We start from the raw sequence: 20,738 nt of genomic DNA, 5'->3' as shown, positions 1-20,738 counted from the left end.
TCTTTGGAAAATGTATCGCATTAAGGCTTCACCCCCCCTCCAGTTCCCAAGATGCTGAATTTGAGCCCAGTACGCAGGGAGTCTGAATATATTACCACTCCTTTTACTCATTACCATATTGCTGAGTGATTTGAATATACTTCATAGCTCTGTAGTCAAGCAGTTCTATCATGATCCATTAATATCTTAAAAACAGATCAATTTATTAAGCCACTTTACAAAACCAGTCTGTAGAGGCATAAACATGCAACATGGAGAAAGCTTTGTGCCTGTCCAAAGTTTGCCCTGGTCTGGCCTGGGGGAAGGAGCTGAGGATGAAGCTGTTCACCACGACGATGGGGCTACGGACGCAGCAGATGGGCGACTGAGTTTCTCTCCCACTCTCCTCATTTCTCTAGTGGCCCTGTGGAGAAAAGAAGCTGGGGGTGACTTTAGCTCAGCTGTGCCGCTCTGCCTCCCAGCCCTTTCTCTAAAGGAAAGAGACCGTGGGTCAGGAGAGGGAGAAAATACCACAGGGGGGGGGGAGAGAGGGCCCAAAGTGAGACTAGAAAGAGAAATGGGGGGGGGGGGGGCTCAGACACCCAAGAGGCAATGGAAAGACATGGAAGCCCCCCCTTTGCTGAGGAGGCTCCTGGTCCCATCCAAGGCCAGGCGAGGGTCCCCCTGCCTCACCTCTGTCGCTTTGTGTCTCTCCTGTTCGGGCAGAAGAGCCTGCAGCTGGTGACTGGCCATCTTCGCCTTGTGCCAAACGTTGCGGTAGCTTTGCAAGGCCATCTGCAAGAGAGGACAGGAGGAGGGGGGAATGGGCAGCCTCCCCTTCTCACACAGCCCCTCCTGGCCTGGAGGAAGGGCAGAGTCCACCTGCCCAGGAATCTCCACCTCTGGGGGGGGGGGCTGATGTGGACTGATGTGCATATTTGAGATTTTCACAACCCACTATGCATGTTCACACAAAATGGCTAGCAGATAACCATTAAAATAATTTGCCAGAATCTTACTTATCTGCCCCTATGGCAGAATATTGCAGATCACCCTTTTATTTTTTTCCCAGGTATGAAACAATTTCCAAACAAAGCACAAGTTGCAGTGCCCACTATTTTTATTGTCCGGAAAGGCCCTGGCCTGCCTCAGCCTGCTCCTCCCCATGTCCCTCCATCTCCCTCAGCTCCAGCTCCAGCTCATCTTCCTCAGCAGATTCAGGCTCCGAGGGGGACGTGACACCTAACAACAGAGGCTTAAGCATATTCGTTTATGTGATTTTCCCATGATCTTTAGGCATTTTCTCCAATCATGATTTTTGGTTTTCTTCAGCCAGATGCCACAAACTGTCTTGTGGCACATCAACTAGGTTGTGTTCCTACGAAAAACACGGTCGAGCATCAAATGTACTTCCATCCAAAAGTGACCCACCTCTGCAATTTCCACCTTCCTCTCCCAGATCCTGAGGGTGTTTTCTAGATCGTGAACAGCCACCTTCTCATGAACATAGTTGAGAACAGGAGGAACTTTGTATTCTGCCAGTTGTCGCCGTAGTTTTTTGTTCAGGATCTCAGCCTTTACCCGTTCCTGTGAAAGAGACAAAAGTACTCTGAGAGGTTTCTGATCTTGGCCTTGATCTTTTGCCTACCACCGGATTAACCTTAACTGGGACTCAGGATCTTTACACGGAGAAAAAGGATTAAACCCATCTGCCCTTATCTTGTTGCTTCCTTAAATACTGAGACCATTCCTGCTTCTTTGAAGAAATTACATTCATAGTACACTTCATGGGTTCCTAGGAAAATCTACTATTAGTGACCAGGGAATTTCTACACCGTCTCCGTTTCCACTTCCCGACTCTTTGTAAAGCAGTTTGAAAAAGTTCAACTGTCTTCCCTTCTGCCAACACAGAACTGCTGGGAAGAAGGACTGAAAACCACTGGCCTGCTCCCGGTGGCCTCTGGTCTTGCAAATACAGCCATCCCTGCCCCCCTTGAAGAAACTGGAGCAGCGGCCCCAGTACAGGAAAGGAGGAAATGGATGTTCACCCCTCATGGTTAGGCCTCAGGCTCGCTCCCTTGAGCAACTGCGCAAGAGACGCCAGGCCCTCCAGGCCACTTGTGGGGTGGGGCAGCCGAGCTCCCTCCAGGGACCGAGTGGGCCACCCCAAGTCCCACAGGGCTCCAGCGCTTCCAGCTGCCAACTGGCTTTGGGGCAGTTTTTTTGCATCCAGCCTGAGCCAGAAGGAAATCGGCTGATTGGGCAAACAGTGGCAGTCCAGGAAGGGAGCAGAAGTTCCTCAGCAGTAAGTAAACCGCTCCATCTTCAGAGTGGAGAAAGCCACAGCTTCTGTTGCTGAACAGGCACCGTTTCTTTTTAACTAAAGGAATTCTGCTTTTCGATTATCAAAATTTGCCCTCTACGGTTTTTAACATTTTATTCACACCCCCGAAGCATGAAAGATGGTGAAGCCAACCCTTCCAGGGAGGAGTCTTTTCATTTCCTGCCCAGGAATCTTTGGTTTGTTTTAATTTTAGGGCCTGGATTTGTCTCCCGTGGAACAATTTGATCTACACTGATTGAGGTAACTGAGGAATCAAAGGCAACTGTTAAAGCAAGTAAAAAAGTAAAACCACGGTAAAGGTCAGCTAATCAGATGGCTCTAAATGTCCCCTGGAGGCCACAAGGTCTTTCTCCTCCTGGCCCCTGCTGGAGACCCCTCTTCCCCTACCTCTTCCACAAGGATGGCCTCGTGAGCAATTTTCTCCAGGGATTCCTTTCTCTGCGCAATGTCTTTCACCAGGTAGGCAGCCATGGCCGTTGCATAATGCAGCTTCCTCTAAAATATAACACGACCCAGAGGGTGACATCCTTGTCAAAGTACAGAAATGTGAATGTATCTTGGCTGGACAAAACCTCCTGCGAGAGGCAGAATACAGGACGGACTCTGCTTGTTTGGGAAGGGGTGGCAGCGTGAATACTCCCCCCCCTCAACCCCTTTCAAGTTCTACCTTTTCCGCCTTTCATCCCAGGAGCACCCTTAGTACTTGCCTATCCTACACCAACACTAATCCCTCCCACGGGACGGGGGGGGGAAGCCACGGTCCTTTTGTGGCTGACCGATGGGGGCCCATACGTGATGCAGGGATGGAGAGCGTGTGCTAGGTGGTCTTTCAGGACCCTCTCAGCAGCCCTCTTGAGATGAAGGGCCGGACGGAGCCAGGTAGACTCAACTGTCTTACTTTGTAGAAGTTGAGGATCTGCAGGGTGTTGCCAACAGTCAGCTTCAGTTGCAGTAACTCTTGGTTTCGCTCATCTATTTTCTCCAGGAACTGAGCATTCTCAATCTTGAGCTGCTGGAAATCAACCTCGTGCAGTGCCTCTCCCAGCTCCTCCTTCTGCAAGTCAGCCACAAATTGTGATGGACAGGCACCCATTTGAAGCATTTCAGAGCCAGCCCAGCCTGACCAGGCTGCAGAAAGCTGGGGCAGCCCTGGACCTGACCTTTGGCTAGATCATTCTTTCATTCATGCTCCACTGCAGTAAAGTCAAATTTGGATAAACACAAAGGGGTCTCAACTTCCAGAAGAGCTGAGGAAAGCGAGAGAATTTCTGGAGTGGGGTAAAGGGAGGGCAGGAGGATAGTGAGGTAAGTGACAGCACAACTTTAAAGTACAGACCCAAACATGTGGTATGCAAATGCATTGCGCGTCTGTCCTGCGACAGCTGAGGTTAGGTCAGGTTTTTAGAGAATTTTATTCAAGTCTTAACTATTCTTGGTTAATTTTAGCTCTGGTTGGCTTTTTGTGGTTAGTTTACTTAGTTTGGGTTACTTTTTAAGTCCATTTGGCTAGTCTGCCCTGCTCAAACTGTCGCTTTACTTTTTCCCTTGGTATCCCAGTTCTGAACATAGTCTCAATTCAAGGACAATAGATGGAATGAATAACACAATAAGAGTTAGAAGGGACCTTGGAGGTCTTCTAGTCCAACTCCTTGCTTGGAACCCCAAACCATGAAAAATAGATGAAATCCTCTCAACTTGCTCAAGCACTTTTGTCATTAATTTGGCCTTGGATCTGGCAATCAAATATGTTGGTTATATTATGGGAGTTAAACTTACATTATTAATAAATATAGGTATTCTATAGCTATCCTTGTGGTTATAATGTCCAAAACATTGTGGTAAATTTTATTTTAATTAACTAGAAAAAGTCCAATAAACTTTAAGGCAAAACAGTGGATTTTGTGGATATGAAGGAAAATAAGTTAAATTAATATTGGTATGATTAGGTATTTGAGAACTCCACAAATTTACGGAAGACGACTAAATGTTATTAAAATGAAACTTAGTTTAAATAATATGTCCTATGATAATTAGTCTTAATTACTCAACAATCTGGAATTTATCAACTTATGAAGAACTTCATCTTATCAATCTTGAACTCTAGCTAAATTTGCAATTAAGTTCTGGGGCAAAAGGGATTATCCTCCAGAGCTGAAATTCTGGGTTGAAGGAAAATGTTCACACTACCAACCTCTGAAGCCAAATGACCAGAATGCCGACTTATCCGATTCCACTGTTGGTAAAGCTCAACTAGTTGTTTTTATGCATTTATTTTAATACATGCACATCTTCCTTAGTTGGATTCCCTCTCCTAATATTTTTTTGTCTTTTTTCCCCTTTGTCTGCTTGCTTTCTGTTTGAGATTTTTAAAAGCATCTTCTACATATATATATATATATATATATGTAATCTGCAGAGTTTTTATTTTTTCTACAATATATAAAAAATTAAAGGCGCGTTTGCTGGCATGGTCAAGAATGGGCTATACCTGCTGGAGTTGCATCTGCATCTTCTTCTTCTGAACTTTTAGAGAATCGTTTTTCAAATGAATTTTTTCTTTCATAACATCCTGAAAAATAAAGCAACCTGACTGATTTTTCAGATTTCTGCTTCCATTGGGAAGATCTCTTTCCCACCCGTATTTGATCCAAATTTCCAGGATGTATTGGGGACCTGGGACAGATTTCCACACCCTGGTAAGGCAGAAAACCGTCTGTCCAGACTGGGGCTTGTGTCACATGAACCAGGTACCGAGTTACGCTGGGTTGTTTCAATTAGACAGCCATGTGCATTGAATGAAAGAAGTAAATATAAATAAGTATATCAAGTCATGTGGCTTTGAACATGGTGAAAATGAATCTTACTTACAAGCCAGGACCGCCTTATTTCAGTCATCATATATGACAAAGGAAATCTTTTAATTCTGCTATAAAAATATAACTACCACAATATTTTCTGAGTTTGGGAAGTAGTTACAATGTCCTTATTTTCTATGAAATAAAAATATATGAAACTTATTTAAGACTGGAGAGAGAACTGGAATTCATGAAACAGAAACCAAGTATACCTTAAATGAATGGTTTGTCTTATGTTTTCATTTTCTATGATACCGTGATTTGATTTGATTTGATTTCCTCAATACTGTGAGGAGGACAAGGCGTGATGTAAATGGCAAGGACATTCTTTATTCCCAGACAGATTGCTTGCAGCAGCTCATGGATTACACTACTTTGCACAGCTTATAAATTTACATGTCAATTACATGTAAGAGCTGCATTCTCATTCTGGGAAGGTGTTTCAGTAACTTTAAGGAGTGATGTCGGTTCCTCAATTATTTGGAAGGCTTAAAGCACCCTGAAACTCCCAAGCCCAAACTTCTGACTTCCCTCAGTTTGGATCCCTGAAAAGAATGACCCCACTTTTTGCACATTTTATGGCTCCAGTGGGACTTTCCCATCTCTCTGTGCTGTGACCTAGAGGGAGAGAAGCTGTGACTACCATTCGGATACAGCTAAATCAAGAAGTAAAACGGCATATTCTATTTATTTTGTTTTGTTGCTGTTATTGTTGTTTAATCAATTTATATTACCACCCAATTCACCAGTTACAATTCTAGGAAGCTTACATAGGATTAAAAAAAACACAAAAAATAAAAACAGAGCGCAAAATACATCCAAGGCCATTCACAGGCATAATCTCCCCTATCATAAAAATGGCCTCATCTAACCCGCAGTCTTGAGAATTCTGTGATGTCTGAGCCACATCGCTTGCTTCCCTCCTGATGTCCTGTATACTTAATAATGGAGGATCAAGTAGGCAGGGGATTCCCAAAATGGCAATTATATTTTTATAGAGCTTCATAAAGGGAAAGATTATTTATTTTTGAGAATAGTCTAATAAAGAAACAATAATTCAATATTTCTCTGAAGGCAATGACTATTACAGATATCTAAATATGTTTCATTGTTCGGCACATACCAAAGATCAGGAATACTATAGGAATGCCTATGGAAAAGAGATCTTGTGTCCACATTCATCAATGTCAATATAATTTATAAGAATAAAATGAGAAGAACCGACTAACTGCCAATTTTCTCTACTGACCCTAGAGCGAATCCGGTCCTCCATGTATCGCAGCACCTTATCAGAGGCAATGACGCTCCCTTTCTTCTTAGTTATGGTTTTGACTATGTCTTTGTCAAACTCCATCATAGCTCTCTTAATTTCAACCAAGCGAATATCTGCTTCCTCTAGGACAGCCTGCAGAATACATTGGAAATAATAAGTAAATGATATATTTCACTTATTTGCTCGTGGAGGGCAGGCCTTGAAGCTCAAACCAGCCAGGCAAAGCGGACACTCCTACGTGTAAGCCACCACCGGCAGCTCTGGCCACAAAGAACGCCTGGCCTTGCTACAGCTCAGGGATGGGGGACAACCTGCCACCCTCAAGACAGTGAAGTACAAGTCCCTGGACCTGGTGACACGGGCTGGGAAATACAGTCCAGCCCAGGGTTTCTCAACCTTGACAACTTTAAGATTTGTGGACTTCAACTCCCAGAATTCTCCAGCAGCCTACCTCAAACAGCCATTCTAAGGGAAATGTTACCAAGTAATTCTGCAAGGTCCTTTCTGAGTTCTCCTTCATCAGCTGCAGGCCTTCCTTTGTCTCGTCCAGCTCCCGCTGGACCAGGTCACATTTCTGTTCCACTGTCAGGCAGATCACACGATCGGTTGTGATGCGGGACTTTGACTTGCGCCTGCTCCGCGGCTATAACCCAAAGGCACCGTCTTTAGTCACATGATCCAGCAAAAGCCAATTTTTTGGTATTTTAATCTTAGAATTTGCCAAACTAGTTTTTAGCTTTCCTTTTTCTGATTCAGTATTAACTTTTTGATGTCTTAAGAGACACTGGGTACAAATATGACTTAACATCTCATCATAAAATCTCAACTTAGAAAAATATTTTCAAACATAAACATGGAAACAACCAAAACAATTCATTCAACTCCAGCAGCAGCCTATTTTGTTCTGGGCCCAACATGGAGGATTAATCACAGGTGTTAAATTTATCTACGGCAATACCTAAAAGATGTCTTGCTGACGATGGAAGGGAACAGAATAATCCTGTTAATGGCTTGAGCTCTACGTTGAGCCCTAACCCTTCCTGCTCTGTTATGCTGCTGCCACAATCTCACTTGTATTTACCCTTGGAGAGGCGACATAATCAACCTTTCTGCTCCACTGCCAGGGGCTCCAACATGGGTTGGGTGCTCAGCAGGCACTTAATCAAATGTTCAGGGGACTCTGATGTTCCATTTCTCACCCACGTTACTTATGGATAGCTGACCAAGTTTGAGAAATTACCCCATCTGGAATTTAGTAGAATTCAAACCCTAACCCTAACCCTCTCCTTGCTGAGGAAAAATGTTGCAATAATCCGAACCTTACCAGGAACTGCTCCCACCCCAACCGTGTTGCACAAGGGACGGGTGAACCTGAGTTCAATCTGCTCTCAGCTGCCTAATTTCTCAGCCCAACTGATTTCACTGGGCTGTTGTGGCAAAACAGAACAAAACAAAAGCCCTTATGTGCCACCTTGAGCCTGTGAAGGAATGGCAACCTGAATCTAGCAAACAGAGAAGGCTATCACTAGATTGTGCTTTCCAAAGGATGGGGAATCCTTAACAGGAGAGTATGTGTTGCATAGCCTTTTCAGCAGCGCTTGAGAGTCACATTAAAGCAAAGCAACAAGCTAAGGAAAAACTGACCATCTCTGCTGCACTGCCAGATGGACCTTTCCAGAGCTCCTCCCGGGCAGCCAGACCCGACTTCTGACCTGTGCTCCACCTGCCCTGTTCTCGGGATCACCTGAGTTGGACAGATTTCATGGGCTGCAAAGTGGCAGGAGCAGGGCGGAGGGGGCCACTAAAGTTAGGCTAACATGAATGGGTTGGGATTGCACTGCTGAAATGCAGATTCTGACTGCCATGGAGAAACTATATATGAGTGAAGGTTTTGGAGGAAAGATTTAAGATAAGGCAAATCTTAATAACTAAAGTAAAACAATAAAAATATAGTGTTTCAGGGTGAATTGGCAAACGATTTAACAGTGTGGAGGAGTAAAAGAAATGAAGATAAGTGTACCCAAGTATTAGACGAGCAAACAACTTAACCAGGTTAGCAAAAAACGTAATGGTTGCATTTGCACAACATACTTAGTTTAGTTTTCACTTTGACTGTGTTTTAAATCATAAGACATGTGTGAATGCTACCTTTTGTGTTGGGCAAACAAAGACTACGGATACATTCAGTAACCAGTAAGCATGTGATGTCATTTGGAAACCTACCCTATCACTAAAATTGCAGCACAGTAAATTATTACATAGCTTACATATGGTGCTTGTCCCAAGTCCAGCAATGAGCCATGTCTTTCTGCTCCCAAGTCTTTTGGCTCCAATCTATTGAAAAATTTCTCAAACATTTCTGTTTCAATTTTGAGCATGGAGTTGATGTGGCTGAACACAAAGAAAAACTCAGTGAGTACATCTATAGTACGCATGTGGCTCGTCTCAAATGAGAAAAGACGCCAGTAGCCCTTGAACAAATTCTGAGAGACACGGAGTGTGTCGCAGGCGGCCCGGGGGGGCTCGGGCGGGAGCGGCTCCGGCCAGCTGCACTTCGGGGGCTGCAAAGGCTCCTTCGCTGCGGCCGTCCGGGCCCCCCCGAGCCGCCCCGTCCTTCCCTGCCGCCGGCGGGGCGCACCTGTTCTCCTCCACCAGGGCCAGCAGCTGCTCGGTGGAGAGCTGGGCCAGCTCCACGTGCAGCTCCTCGGCCCCCTCGTGCGACTCGCCCGTGTGGACGCTGTCGCGCTCCGACTCCTCGTCCGCCAGGGCGGTCCCCGAGACGCGGCCCAGGCCCGGCGGCCAGCAAACCGCCTCCCCCGGCCCGGCGCAGGACGCGGGCCGCCCCTCGCCGCCCGGGAGCCGCAGGAGGGCCCGCGCCGCCAAGGGCGCCTTCTCCCCGATGGGCTCCATGCCGCCGCTGCCTCCGCCGCGGGGAACGGGCCGGGCCGCGGGAGCGCCTCTCCTGCCCGGCGGCGGTTGCCGGGCGGGGCCGCGGGCGGCGTCCGGCCGGGCGGGCACTTGCGAAGCCTCGGAGCCGGTCGCCCGGCCCGGCCCNCAGCGCCGCATCGAGCCGGCTGGCACCGCGGGTTTCCTCTCGCGCGGGGCGGGCTGGGCCGTGTTGCCGCCGCCTTTGCCGCGTCCGGTGCGGCGGCCAGCGCCGCGGCCAGGCCAGAATCGCCCTTCCCCCGCCCACGGCCGCCCCGGCCTCCCCGCTCGGCCCGGCCTGGCGCCGCAGCCCCCGCTCGCCGCGCGCGCCTCGGGGCTGCTGCCGCTGCTGGCGGAGCTGCTGAGCCGCCGGTGGTGCTGCCGCTGCGCGCCGCCCCGCCTGGGCGCGACCCCCGCCCGCGGGCACCGCCTGCTCCTCCTCGTCGCCGCGCCGCCGCCCGGCCCCGCCATGCCCGGCCCGGCCGCGGGGAGCAGGGCCCGCGTGTACGCCGAGGTGAACGGCCTGCGGAGCCGCGAGTACTGGGACTACGAGGCGCACGTCCCCACCTGGGGGTAAGCAGGCCCGCGGGGGGTCCGGAACAGGCCCAGCATCCCGGCGCCGCCCTCGGCCTCGCCCCGGAGTCGGAGCCCGTCTCTCCTACGGAGGAGCGAGCCGAAGGAGCCGCCCAGCGCCAGGGCGGGGGCGGCGGGGCCACGGGGTCCAGGACCGGGGCGGCGGGCATCGCGCTGGTGGGGAAGCCCCAGAGGCAGCCTCCGCCCCGCCGGGTCGGTTTCCAGGGTGGTGATGCAAGTCCACGGGACGGCAATTGGGCGGGAAGGGCCTCGGGACCGCCGCGGGGGTGGCCCGGGGCGCCCGTGCGGGACGGGCAAGAGGGAAGGCGAGAAGTTTCTGCAGAGCTTTCTACAAAATGTTTGGGCAAAGGCTCCTCAGGATGGGCAGCGACAGTCTAATCAGTGTAATAAATCAAGTAGTTCTGAAAAGTGCAACATGTCTTGACTTCTAAAATAGGCTGGGCTATGAATTGATCAAACAGCACTGAGCAGATCCCGGGTGTCAAAAAGCGTTTGTAGTTTTGTCTGAACCTCTTTGACGGGGTGTGAGGCGAAGGGAGGGTCTAGCTTGGCATTCCCTGCGGGCACTTCCCAGATGCTCTGGGCCAGCAGGTCCAAGCCCACAATCCTTAGCCAAGGTGGAAAAGGCTAAGAAAAGGCTGTTGATAATCTAGACAGTGCTGTGCAGTTTTAAACATCAGTTCCGTAGCAGAAATGAGAATTCTTCTGTGCTGCTGAGAAGTCACAGCTTTCCTCTCCAGGCTCACTGTGGCCCTCAGAGGGTGCCAGATGAATTTGTCCCCATCCCATTTCTCTGCTAGGCACTCCTTTATTTCCCTTTCCTCCCAAATTAATCTTGGGGATTTGTTCTTGCCCTTTTCACAGTGCCTCTGTTTGAATCCTTCTCCCCCATATCAGTTCCCTTTCTTCTCCCTACCAGTCAGTAGCAAACATGAAGGGTAAGAAGCCTGAGAGGTTGTGGGCTGTCTTCCTCCTCCTTTCAGCTTGTGGAATTTGTTTATTTAAAAAACTTTTATAGATACCCATCAAAAACTTCTATAGACACCCACAGTAAAAAAACGTAAAAACCATCATACTGACGGGTGGTTGTAGAATTCTCGTTTTCAGCGAGAACAGTCAAGTGAGCGCATATAGAAGAGACATGACTGTCGCTCACCTGCAGATGCCTTTTTTCTAGTTCCTCACTTTGAGGGAGCAGAGGATCTCTCAGTCAAGTCACTTCTCAGTCATTTTCCTCCCTTACTGTTTGCAGTAATCAAGACGATTATCAACTAGTTCGGAAACTCGGCCGGGGGAAATATAGTGAAGTCTTTGAGGCTATAAACATCACCAACAATGAGCGAGTGGTTGTGAAAATTCTTAAGGTGAGTTCTTATTGGATGCTTATCATGGAAATTAGGAACAAAATACATGGATATCTGGTTTTCCTAGTATTCTGCAACAGATTGGTATACAGGTTGTCCTCCATTTATGACTGGCTGTAGTTATGACAGCCATAGAAAGGTGATTTTTGGCCTGTAAAAGCATTTCTGGGCATCATAAATGTCCCACTCGCGTTTCAGGTGCTTGGCAACCTGTTTGCATTTGCAACCAATTGCCAAGTGCTCTGCAATCATATCATGATTTGCAATTCTCCCTGACAGCTTGTGGAGGGAGGGCAAATCCTTCTGCACACTAAAAGAATGGACCTCAAATCTGATAAAAATGCTAGCAAAGCCAGCATTCTGAAGGACTCTGGACTTTTTCAGAACTCTGAGGTGCAGAACTTTTCAGAATGCTGGCTTCGCTAGTGTTTTCCTCTCCAAAAGAGAAAACATTAGTGAACGCCGTCCTCTCACAATGGTTCAGAAGGCCCCTTCTCCAAATTGTGTAATTTGGGGAAGGAGCCTTCCGAAACAACCCTGTAGAATGGAGCATGGCAACAGAAAGGTAAGTGGACCCACACCTGTGGGTGGGCAGAGTGTCAGCATGCCAGTGGGCCTAGTTGTCTAATGTCTCACATGCAGGCGCTGAGCCTCCCCCCACTGATGGACCCCAGACTGTCACTTAACAGCTGCAAGGGGAGAGCTCAAATGTCATTTGTCATGTGGGTGCCTTGATTAATGATTACAGGCGACCAAAATTCCAGGCTCAATTGTGGTCATAAATTGAGGACTACCTTTAGTAAATGAGCTCTCATTTTGAATGCATATTGAAGTGCTGGTTTATACCTTTGGGTGTAGAAGCTTTTATGACAGAAGTATTTCTTCTGTTTAAAAAAAGGTAAAAGCGAATTTGGAACACTTCTGTGAAGAACAACATTTTCCAATTTGGAATGACATTATACTAGTTTAATTCAATTTTATTCAGTTATAGGCAGTACTCTGTGTAAAATAGCAAATGTCAGATATATTAAAAGGAGAAATGCGTGGCTAATTGCCTTTCAATATGGAAATAATCAGAACTTAATTATGCCCAGAGTTTTCCTATGACAATGAAGATTGAACAAAATTTTACTACCTTTTTGAGGTTTCTGAAGATTTATTAGTTAACAGAAAATAAACATTCTCTTTCATTCTGCTCATATTAAGAATAATCATACTTGGTGGAGACCATGTTAAATTGGTCGGTAATTCTCTCAAGAATGAAAATTTAATACTGCAGAACTGTAAATTAGGAGATCATGGGGATTTTGAAAAGGTAGATTTTCTCCAGAGGGTTAATATAATTGTGAAACATCTTTTTTATGTAAATATAACTGGCACTGACATTATAGTAGTTTCAATATTAGCAAAATGCTATTTAATTGGATTATTGTGCTGGATGTCGTAGTTCAGTATATGCCTAAACATCTCCTTTTATATCCCTGTCCAACTTAATTTGAAAGCAAAATATATCTAAAAACATTTCAGCCCAGCATGGTGAGGAAAATCTTCACAATCTTTTCAGCAAAGCATTTTGTAACTACCCAAGCCAATGATTACAAGTCATTGTGGGGGGAAGGGTCCCACACAGACCCCAATAGCCATGTTGTGAAACTGCTTCTAACTTGTTTCCCCAAATTCCAGAATGTGTAATATTTATTAAAATAAAATGGCATTTTTAGTTCATTTAGTGTGCAAAATGAAGGAACAGAAAGAAGCAGCTGCTTTTGTGTGCCCTCTTTTTTGATGCAGGTAGCCCTCAATTTAGCACCACAGTTGAGCCCAGAATTTTGGTTGTAAGTTTGGGTGGTTGTGAAGTGGGTCATCACATGATCTGATTCAATTTTATGACTCTTCATGATGGTTGTAAAGCGAATCACCACAGTTGTTATGTGATCTGTGTGATTGTTAGGTGAGCCATTTGTGAGATGGAATGTCTTCCTGGAGAAGAAGTGGGGGGAGGGGAATTCTGGCAAGAGAACCAGGAAAAAAGCAGCATATTCCAGAGAGATTAAGAGACGCTGCCCCGGCCCAAATTGGATGGCGGGGGAAGGACGAGGTTAGGATTAGCCACACTGGAGAACCTTTCAGGATGTGTCTGCTAGGTGAGAAGGTTATCAGTTAGTCTGGTAAGTTTCTGTCCATTGGTATAAGCAAATAAAGGATTGGGGTTGATGGGATTTCACTGTGTCATCTTTGGACTTGGCCCTGACAATAGGGCTGCTAAGTGAATCCAGCATATCCTTTGGATGTTTTCTATCAAGAGTATAGCAAAAAATGTCATAAACCACGATCAAATGAGCCCAGGACTCATTGGAACTGGTAAATTGTAACACGATTGGAGTTGCAATTATAAATGCAACTGCTCTTAAATGCAAGCCAGTTGCCAAGCAGCTGAAATGCGATCATGTGACCACAGGGGTGTGCAACTTTACAAAGATAGGATGTATTTTACAGGCAGTAAAGAACTGTTTCCGAGGCTGTCATAACTTTGAATGGTCATTAAGCAAGGATTTACCTGTACAAGGTTTGTTACAGACCAAAAGTGTTTTCAAAAGAGGCACAAAAGTGGGGAGACACTATTTTTCAGCCCCTCATACCTGACTTACTAGGGATTCACAAAGTCAGTTCCTGCAGTTGCCATCTAGATCTTGAATTTTTCAACTGTATTTTCTGCTTTTCTGCTGCACCTGATGGAGGGAACTGAGGAACCCGAGACCCGAGTGCTCTTTTGTGCTCTTTTGATTTCTCATAATAACAGTATTGCTCAATTGAAAGGAGTTGCTTCATTTTTCCTGGTGGGTCATTTCTGCAATTTGTTTTTAACTGCTCAGATTCTGGCTATTCCGACCAGACCACCAAAAGAGCAGCTTGCCCTGAATTGCTCTGTGTTCTGCATTTGGACTCATCCTGTGCAGCCCCCGCCTCTCCACAGGCCTGAATCCCTGATGTTGTGAAAAACAGTTGCTTTTTCTTGGTAGCAGCCCTCATGCCTCCACGCTGGTGATTTTTTATGTGAACATGGTGGTTTGTGCTGAATTAATTGGAGTTGGCACTGAGTAGAGCTAAGAGATGGAATGCCAGGCTTGCAGAGATTCAAAAGTAGAAGTCACGTGGTCTCATTTTTCAGCTTCACACAAGCAGATGGGCTTTGTGGTTGGAGTTTTCCAGTCTTATATAGCTATCATGCTTGAGAATCGTTATGGTAGTAGGGAGTGGCAGATGGGTTTTATCTCCATATCTGACAAAACTGTTCCCATTATGAGATGGGGAACAGTTGGCCTCAAAAAGTTGTTTATTTATTATTACAGTTTATATAGCTAGCGGCTCATCTCATATAAATGACCAGAATACCATTAAAAATGATAAAAACAAAAGCATATTAAAAATCATCATAAAATAAAATTCATAGCTGAGATAACCCCATCGCTACAACCACTGTGATGGCTCGAGTCTTTTCCTATCATTCATTCAGTAATTAATTTGTTTCTCTTTTACACGCTTGCACGCCACTGGAAGGAAGAGCAATAGGGCTTCTCTTTCTCTCTGTCCCTCCACTCTCATCACACTCAGGCTCTTCAGCAATGCACATCCCTGCTGACCTACACACGCTTCCTGTTGTGGCCTCCCATCGCGTACCTTCCATTCTGGAGTTGCAGTCTGGTCACACCTCTTTCACCCTGTGGCTAAAATCCTTTTCCTGTGGCTCCTGTCTCTGATCATGGGCCCTGTGCATTCCCCTTAGGACCATATGGCATTGGACATTAGTTGTGAGCTGCAGTGAGGATTCTCCTGATGGAGGGCCCAGTTACTCTTTGTGTAGAAAATACTGCAATCATATTTTTTGACCAGTGCAATAGATGCTATTCATGCCATTTGACAAAGGATAGACAATTGAAGAGTTGGAATCACATGGAACCAAGCCTGTGGCCATTTTTGCTCCCGTCTTTTTATCTTCCCAACAAGATGCAGTTCAGAGGTGAGAATAGCCAGCCCTGCATCATTTCTGAAAAGGGATCTTAGACTGGAGCAGTGAGCAGCATTCCAAGCTATTGCTCCTCCTGCTGGGATGCAATAGTGGATTTTTTCTGGATTATTTTTTCCTCACAGCACCTGGCCAGATTTGGTCTATTTGCAAGTGCAGACTTCTTTTGCCTGTTTCTGTACCATGTCAAATGTTATCCTGTTCTGTTTTCTATGAGATATCCAGCTGATGGTCTACGGAGAGCTGTATAATTTTCCAACCGTCCATCCGGTTGAAAAGGATGAAAAGGCCTTCTTCAGCTATCTTCTGAATAAAGGGAACCTAAACAAACAGTATCCAGGTTGCTGTTTACAGGCGCAAAATGTTGACCAGATAATAAAGAAGAGGGGAACTCACTGTTCCTATTTTGGTTCAGTGTTTTAGTTTAGTAGAACTAGTAGAACTAAACTTTAAAATTGATAATTTGGCCAAAGTGGACCTATTTACTTTGAGAGCATTTAATTTCCCACAGCTAGATAAATTACATCATATGGCTGAAGGACCTAGCTGCCAAACGTTTGTGTATTTTCTTTGAAAAATTCCAAGGAACAGGAACATTTTATCCTAGTCTCCAGAAAAGGAAATACCTAGGGCTTGGGGATCTACATACAAGTAAGCCTGATAACATTATTTGTGTAGAGCAGACCATTTAGAGGAATTTAGTTTTAAGGAACTTACAGACAAGACAGCAATGGATATGTCCAGAGGAAATCTTGCAAGGCTGGCTTGCACTTTTGATCTGGTAAATTGATTGTGTAATTTCAGTGAGGCACTTGACAAAGTATCCCCAAATCTTCTGATTAGGAAGCTAGTTAGAGGTAAGCTAAGTGGTGTGAAAATTAGAAGGTACTTGAAAATCATGTGTTTCTTCATCAAATGAGGGAGAGATACTTGGTGGGATCCTCCAAGGGTTGGCTGCTTATTGCTCATCATGTTTATTGATGACTGGAGAATTGAAAAGAATCTTTATCAGATCTGTAAGCGATACCATATTGGGTGGGATACCTAACATCTTAGAGCATCAAAATGAAAGTCAGAACTTGTCAGCCCCACCAGATAGGCCAGATTAGTAATCAACTCCATAGGAAGGTTAAAACTGCTTTTATTAAGAACGTCTATAATAATAGAATCTCAGGTCAGATTGTGCTATGTCTCCTGCTCCTTTTCCTTAGATACAGGATGAGAGATGCCTCATTTGACAATAGTATTTCTGTAAAAGATCTTGGAGTAGAAGTTGCAATCTATAAGCCACAGAAAAGAGAAATGCATCAACAATATTTTGCACCAAGTATGGAGCCTAATTCTCAGCATCATATTTTAAGAAGGATTCAGACAAGTGGAAGCAGTTCAGAGAAAAGCAACAGCGATGATTAAGGCAACATAAATTAGACCTGAAAGGGAAAACGGTGGAATATGAGAAGGGCTGGGAATCCCTTCTAACTATCTCATCCTGTGACCTGAGTCCCATTAATAGCCAAAGAGATTCTGGGTAAACAAACAGACTCCGAACTGGGTAATCCAATGTCTTCTCTGTTTTGGGTCTTTGAGTCTAAAGCCCTGCACAGCTCTACTAATTTCCATGACAACGAAGGTCAGAATAGCGAGTGGAGTATATTTCACAGTACAGCTCTAAAAAATCCAAAAGAGTAGGAGAAATGCTTGCTGATTATGGCTTTTGAGAGAGTTACTAACTAGATCACAAAGTGCAAGAAGAATGAATCAATCTCGAAGAAAGTCTCACCTTTGAGGCGATGGCTAGTGAGCAAAAACTCGGCATATTTGGGACAAGTGTTCTGAGGGATGATGAATGAGTAAGACTATTCTTGGCAGAGCTGAGGGAAATAGGAGAGCAAAGTGGAAAAGGTGGGGGGATGCAAGAGGCTACAGGATGCTCCTGGGAAATGCTGGAGATGGACCTTTGTCTGCAGAGTTGTCAGAATGGAGCCTGACTCGGGCCCCTAATTGATCAAATATGGGAAAGCTCATGAGATGCTAACAAATGATTTTTAACAATGGTTTGCTAAATGGCCTAAAGTGGCTTGTTCACAGATAACATTCTAAATTTTTTCATAATTCTAAACTACCACAACTGGGGTTTACACATTATTCTGAAGTAAAAATGAAACAGGCCAATTTATTGTTATAACATGTTAACTTCATCCTTGAAATGTGGTCGTATCTCCAAGCTGTGAGACAAAGAGGGTTTTCTGATGAAAACAAGAGGTGTCTCCCCCTGCCTCGTTGAGCTTTCATCCCTCTTCTCTTGGTATCCTTGAACAGGTAAAAACGCACTCAACTCAAGCTCAACTTTGGAACAGTGTAGAAGGTGGACAGTATAGAAGGTAGTCCTTGACTTACAGCCTGCCCATCATGGTCATAAGTCATGATGGTCATAAACCGGTTGCCCCATGACTGGACCCATTTTTAAATCATTTTTGAAGTTGTTCTTAAGCGAACCCATTGTTTGCTGTGGGCCAGTTTTGAAAAAAAAACAAAAACCCCAAAACCCTGGGTTTTGGCAAAAAACATAAATTGTTGTCGTGTGATAACGGGACACTGCAAACAGCCATAAATGCAGGCCAGTTGCTGAGCACCCAAAATGCAATCACATGACCATGGGGGGGGGCATCATAGCTTCAGAATTGGGTAGTAAGTGGCTGGTGGCCGATCCGTTGTAGCTTTGAACAATTGCTAAGCAACCAATCATAAGTTGTGTCATAATAGTATGCAGTTTTCTTTGCCACTATATCACACTGATTGGCCATTCTCTTCGTCTGCATTGTTGTTCAGATTTCTCAGCTTAGCTTTATTTATCTTTATGGCTTCTATGGCTGCTCATTTCACAGCAGTGACTTTGGGTGACAAAACAAAGATTAAAGCAGCAACTACAGCCATATCTATTCAAACACCTCCATAACACCACCTGAAGTGAAATGCAGATTTGGCTTCATCTTCATAGCTGTCTTTGAGCCCAGGAAAAAATGTGCCTCGTTTATGGCACAACCGACAGCTTCAGAGGGTCTGTACTGGATGCGAGGCACAATTGGAAATTTTGGATCCGAATGACGCACAGCTCTCCTTCTCCTGCGTTCCCCAGTTCAAGAGTAACATGTTTGCCACTAATGCGTGTGGTCTCAATTTCCTCCCTGATGTTGCCAACGTTGCATCAGCCCAGCTGAATTACCAGATGCAAAGTAATGCTGAAATAAATCTCATTTCTAATAATTCTTTTGTATTTAAGCCAGTGAAGAAAAAGAAAATAAAACGTGAAGTTAAGATTCTGGAGAATCTGCGTGGTGGAACCAACATCATTAAACTGATTGATACAGTCAAAGATCCAGTGGTAGGTACCAGGATAAATTAAAAGATATTGGGATTCTTCACCTACAGACTGGAATTAGAAGCTTTTATATTACATTCTGATTTGTATGTATATTTGTATATCTGACTGTGATCAGCTAAGAATCATCACTGGCTTGTTGGCACAGCTTCCATCTCCCTACATAGAGAGCAGTTGGGATTGGATTTCTAATAATTTGGTTTCTGAAATATTCTAATATTCTTTCAGACAAAACTCCCCTTCAGTCCTCGAGGTAGGTCAGGAAAGATGAGGAAACCAGCAAGAATGAGATAATTTAATGCTGCTCGCTATGTCTTTTAATGAGAGAAACCAATTCGGTTCTTTAATTTGAGTCAATTAAAAAAAACTTGANCTATAGGACTCAGGGCGGCTTACAGCATATTAAAACACACAAACGCCATCCCCCATAAAACCAATTAAAAACCAAATATTTGTCGCTGTATAGTTATTAAGATTCGAATTAAAATTGTCCCTATTTAAAATTCTCCCTAGGCCAGACCCGCTTGTTGAAAAAGCCATGTCTTGAGGGCGCGGCGAAAAGATAGGAGGTCTGGAATCGTCCGGATCTCGGGGGGGTAGTTCGTTCCAGAGGGTGGGGGCACCCACAGAGAAGGCCCTCCCCCTGGGGGTCGCCAGCCGACACTGCTTGGCCGACGGCACCCTGAGGAGGCCCGCTCAAAATCATTTTTGAAGTTGTTCTTAAGCGAACCCATTGTTTGCTGTGGGCCAGTTTTGAAAAAAAAACAAAAACCCCAAAACCCTGGGTTTTGGCAAAAAACATAAATTGTTGTCGTGTGATAACGGGACACTGCAAACAGCCATAAATGCAGGCCAGTTGCTGAGCACCCAAAATGCAATCCCATGACCATGGGGGGGGGGGGCATCATAGCTTCAGAATTGGGTAGTAAGTGGCTGGTGGCCGATCCGTTGTAGCTTTGAACAATTGCTAAGCAACCAATCATAAGTTGTGTCATAATAGGTCATACCACCTGTATGCAGTTTTCTTTGCCACTATATCACACTGATTTGCCATTCTCTTCGTCTGCATTGTTGTTCAGATTTCTCAGCTTAGCTTTATTTATCTTTATGGCTTCTATGGCTGCTCATTTCACAGCAGTGACTTTGGGTGACAAAACAAAGATTAAAGCAGCAAGTACAGCCATATCTATTCAAACACCTCCATAACACCACCTGAAGTGAAATGCAGATTTGGCTTCGTCTTCATAGCTGTCTTTGAGCCCAGGAAAAAATGTGCCTCGTTTATGGCACAACCGACAGCTTCAGAGGGTCTGTACTGGATGCGAGGCACAATTGGAAATTTTGGATCCGAATGACGCACAGCTCTCCTTCTCCTGCGTTCCCCAGTTCAAGAGTAACATGTTTGCCACTAATGTGTGTGGTCTCAATTTCCTCCCTGATGTTGCCAACGTTGCATCAGCCCAGCTGAATTACCAGATGCAAAGTAATGCTGAAATAAATCTCATTTCTAATAATTCTTTTGTATTTAAGCCAGTGAAGAAAAAGAAAATAAAACGTGAAGTTAAGATTCTGGAGAATCTGCGTGGTGGAACCAACATCATTAAACTGATTGATACAGTCAAAGATCCAGTGGTAGGTACCAGGATAAATTAAAAGATATTGGGATTCTTCACCTACAGACTGGAATTAGAAGCTTTTATGTTACATTCTGATTTGTATGTATATTTGTATATCTGACTGTGATCAGCTAAGAATCATCACTGGCTTGTTGGCACAGCTTCCATCTCCCTGCATAGAGAGCGGTTGGGATTGGATTTCTAATAATTTGGTTTCTGAAATATTCTAATATTCTTTCAGACAAAACTCCCCTTCAGTCCTCGAGGTAGGTCAGGAAAGATGAGGAAACCAGCAAGAATGAGATAATTTAATGCTGCTCGCTATGTCTTTTAATGAGAGAAACCAATTCGGTTCTTTAATTTGAGTCAATTAAAAAAAACTTGA

At 45.0% G+C, this 20,738-nt stretch overlaps 2 protein-coding genes across 2 annotated transcripts; one reads left to right on the top strand and one right to left on the bottom strand.

Annotated features, from left to right (window-relative positions):
- Window positions 1–182: 182 nt before the first annotated feature.
- CCDC113 (coiled-coil domain containing 113) lies at window positions 183–9,517 on the bottom strand. The gene is made up of 10 exons (XM_015812167.1): window positions 9,090–9,517; window positions 8,719–8,842; window positions 6,933–7,094; window positions 6,428–6,583; window positions 4,812–4,892; window positions 3,222–3,377; window positions 2,711–2,818; window positions 1,411–1,566; window positions 673–774; window positions 183–403 (listed from the first exon to the last, which is right to left on the bottom strand). The coding sequence occupies exons 1-10, from the start codon at window positions 9,515–9,517 to the stop codon at window positions 395–397; spliced, it is 1,482 nt and encodes a 493-aa protein (XP_015667653.1). The 3' UTR covers window positions 183–394.
- Window positions 9,518–9,845: 328 nt separating this feature from the next.
- On the top strand, window positions 9,846–18,761 carry LOC107284152 (casein kinase II subunit alpha'). Its single transcript, XM_029283381.1, has 3 exons — window positions 9,846–9,949; window positions 11,223–11,334; window positions 18,639–18,761. The coding sequence occupies exons 1-3, from the start codon at window positions 9,846–9,848 to the stop codon at window positions 18,759–18,761; spliced, it is 339 nt and encodes a 112-aa protein (XP_029139214.1).
- Window positions 18,762–20,738: the final 1,977 nt, after the last annotated feature.

This window comes from Protobothrops mucrosquamatus, unplaced genomic scaffold (genome assembly GCF_001527695.2).
Source record: "Protobothrops mucrosquamatus isolate PMUCROS unplaced genomic scaffold, P.Mucros_1.0 scaffold74, whole genome shotgun sequence".
Taxonomy (NCBI): domain Eukaryota; kingdom Metazoa; phylum Chordata; class Lepidosauria; order Squamata; family Viperidae; genus Protobothrops; species Protobothrops mucrosquamatus.
This window is presented reverse-complemented; position numbering and strand designations above follow the sequence as displayed.

Excerpts from the sequence above, each read along its gene's own strand:
- LOC107284152 (XM_029283381.1), top strand. The coding sequence starts at position 9,846 with ATGCCCGGCCCGGCCGCGGGGAGCAGGGCCCGCGTGTACGCCGAGGTG. Across the intron at positions 9,950-11,222 it reads GCGCACGTCCCCACCTGGGG|TAATCAAGACGATTATCAAC; the intron begins GTAAGCAGGCCC and ends TACTGTTTGCAG. Across the intron at positions 11,335-18,638 it reads TGGTTGTGAAAATTCTTAAG|CCAGTGAAGAAAAAGAAAAT; the intron begins GTGAGTTCTTAT and ends TTTGTATTTAAG.